Source organism: the organism of the source record quoted next, unplaced genomic scaffold (assembly GCF_019419815.1).
Source record: "Pyrus x bretschneideri cultivar Hongxiangsu unplaced genomic scaffold, Pyrus_bretschneideri_v1 Contig2, whole genome shotgun sequence".
NCBI lineage: Eukaryota > Viridiplantae > Streptophyta > Magnoliopsida > Rosales > Rosaceae > Pyrus > Pyrus x bretschneideri.
Window position 1 is genome coordinate 4354691 of NW_025999501.1, and position 3053 is coordinate 4357743.

The 3053-nt window shown below is 38.4% G+C and overlaps 1 protein-coding gene across 1 annotated transcript; it reads left to right on the plus strand.

The window, feature by feature from the left end:
- The first annotated feature begins 437 nt into the window (after positions 1–437).
- Positions 438–2100, plus strand: LOC125476647 (putative clathrin assembly protein At4g40080). The gene has a single exon (XM_048582966.1). It carries the CDS (start codon positions 653–655, stop codon positions 1700–1702), a length of 1050 nt encoding a protein of 349 aa, XP_048438923.1. The 5' UTR covers positions 438–652; the 3' UTR covers positions 1703–2100.
- The last annotated feature ends 953 nt before the right edge of the window (positions 2101–3053 follow it).

Sequence of the window (3053 nt, forward strand, 5' to 3'; positions counted from 1 at the left end):
ACATCATAGGAACGATAACATAATATGGAGCATGCAATCTATGGAAGAGGAAAGAAGAAGATTTGTGAATTAAGCGGTATGAGGAAAAAACAAGTGGAACAAGAAATTAAGAAGACGACCACGCCCGGAGATAGGCGAGGTCGACGTCGTCGGGTAGAATGGGGGAAAAAGGATGATTCTATTTTTAATTGTAAAGGATGGGTCCCACATTTTAAAAATAAAAATATTTTAAAGTTTTTTTAATTTTTTAATCCAGTTGGGCTAAGGAGTGGATCATGTTTTAAGCCACGTCAGCATTTATAGAAAAAATTAACAGAAAAACTAACGAATGTCTAATATTGCAACAAAGTCAAAAGATAAAATATAACATTGTAATTTTTAAAATATGAGGTATAAGATTGTAATTCCATCCATAATTGAAGTAGTTTTGTATAATGCACCATTTGGTAAAGCGAAATTCGCGCTCGAACTTGCACGTAAGTGTAAGAATACACTTAAAAAGCGTCGAAAACTCTCCTCTGAAACGGTAAGAGCCATGTACAGTTTGCGCACACCATGAAATAGTAAAACCGCGTCTAACTGTCAATTTATATCTTCCTCCGCGCTCCCACCTCCATCTTCCTCAACTTTTCTCATTCTTCCTTCATTCGCAATGGCTCGATTCAAATTCATCGGCATTCTGAAAGACAGAGCCTCAATCCTCAAAGCGACTCTGACCATCAACCGTCGAGTCTCCTCCGTACACCTCGCTGTCCTCCGCGCCACCACACACGACCCGTCAAGGCCGCCTTCGGAGACACGAATCGCCTCCGTGCTCGCCCTAGGGCTTTCCTCCCGCCTCACTGCATGCGCATGCATTGATGCTCTCATGGACCGGCTCCACGTCACTCGGAGCGCTTTTGTTGCCCTAAAATGCCTCCTCACGATTCACAACATTATATCAAAGGGGTCTTTTATTCTCAAAGACCAGCTTGCGTACTACCCTTGTTTTGGGGGATACAATTTCTTGAACCTCTCCATGTTTTGTGACAATTCCGATTTTTGTATGTTGGAATATTCGTCTTGGGTCAGATGGTTCGCCGGTGTGGTCGAGCAGAATCTGATGGTGTCTAGAGCAATTGGATATTATCTCAATTCGTCGAAAAACGAAGGTAACAAAAGAGACAAGGAAGAGAAGGCACTTGCTCTTTTGGACTCAGATTTGGCAATGGAGATTGAAGTGCTTGTGGAATTTGTGGTGCGAATTTGTGACGCCCCTGATTCATTAGAACTTCAGAAGAACAATTTGGTGTACGAAGTGGTGAGAGCCACTGGCGAAGATTACAGGTCGGTTCAACGTGAAATTGTTGTCCGAGTCAAGGAAGTTGGAGACAGAATCGACTCAGTCGACGGTTTGCGTTCGGCTGAGTTGACTCGGTTAATTGACGCGTTCGAGAGGCTGGAGGGTTGCAAGGGGAAGTTAATGCTGTTGTTTGTGAACAGGAAGAGGAATGATGGGTTATGGGATTTGGTGAGAGAGACCAAGGCTAGGCTTGTGGAGATGAAGGAGCAGCGAGAGGAGAGGCTGGTGGTTTTTCCAGGGAAGGACGAGTTGGCCGAGTCGACTCAATGTTGGAACCCATTTCTTGAACCTGGACAGTTGTTGCTGTTACCATCTGGTGGTGGGTGGTTGGGCTTCGGACCGACACCAATAGCCGTTTGAACAGTTGATCATCGTGTCGGGTTGGGTTTTTGTATAGTGGGACGCCCCTAATTTTATACATAACAATGCGCATGAGCGATCAAAGCAAGGGATGTGATACCCACACATTTCATTTTACTTTTCATACAATTTTTTAATTTTTGACCGTTGGATCGGATGAATTGAAGAATATCAACGGACAAAAATTATCAAGGGTGTGTGAGAAGTAAAATAGGATGTGTGGATAGTACATCCCTTAAAACAATTGATACATTGTAGTATTCACGTGCATCAACAACTTATAATCTCTCATACCATCATGCATCATCAACTACAAGCACTCTAGCTGTAAATGTTTCTAGATAAATTAACAAAAGATTTATGTTTTGTAATAAAAAAAAAGTGATTTATATTTTTTCTTTGATCTCTCAAACATTGTTCATTGGTGTGAAGTGTGAACAGCTAAAGTTGTTACCTTGACACCCCAATATTAGGTGTCAGAGTTCTAACAATGTGTATGTAACAGTGTGAATGTATTTTGACATGCCAAAGAGAATGGTTAAAATAATTTTTTATTTTTGGGACAACAATAGCAACGGTGTGGCTTTGTTGTTGTCGAACAAAAAATTGGATGAATTTGTTTTTCTTCGGATAGAAACTTGTACAAAAAAGAAAATGAAATTCTAGCTAGGTAATTTTATTTTATTATTATTATTATTTCTTTTTTTGTAACAAAAATTGAAAGTTTGATTTTTCTCATGGTGGCTTTTGCATATATTTTTTTAGTAGTTTATATATTAGATGTTGATGGGTGCTTTCTATGACATCTTTGACGAAATGACAATAAGATAAAACTGATGTTGATTCTGTTCTTATCTTAATATGTTTGTAGTGATGTATTCGGAGGTCAACAACCACAGGGCGGCAATGGTTTATGTGTTGGGTTAAGCTTTTGCAAGGAATTTGGTTATTAATTTTGGAGGAATATATACAGTCCCCTTTCGTTAAGGATCTTCAGATAAACTTATTTTTAAATAACTCTCTCTTTTTAACTTATAATTTAGGGTAAGGTTCTAAAAGGCACTAAGCGCTAGTTCGGCGACAGGCTGGGGCTTAACGCCTAGGCGGCTAGGCAGGGACTTAGACGGACTAGATAAATTTAAGTAAATTTATTATATATTGTATAAATAAGTGCCTATTCATACTTAAAAAAAAAACCACATAACTATATATATAAATTGCAAAATAAAACGACATAAAGATTATAAAGTATTATAACATGTTAAAAACATGGGAAACAAGCATATAATGAATGTTCATCAAAGTATTCAACAAGTCTCTTACATTTTATTAAAAATATAAAATACAAAAT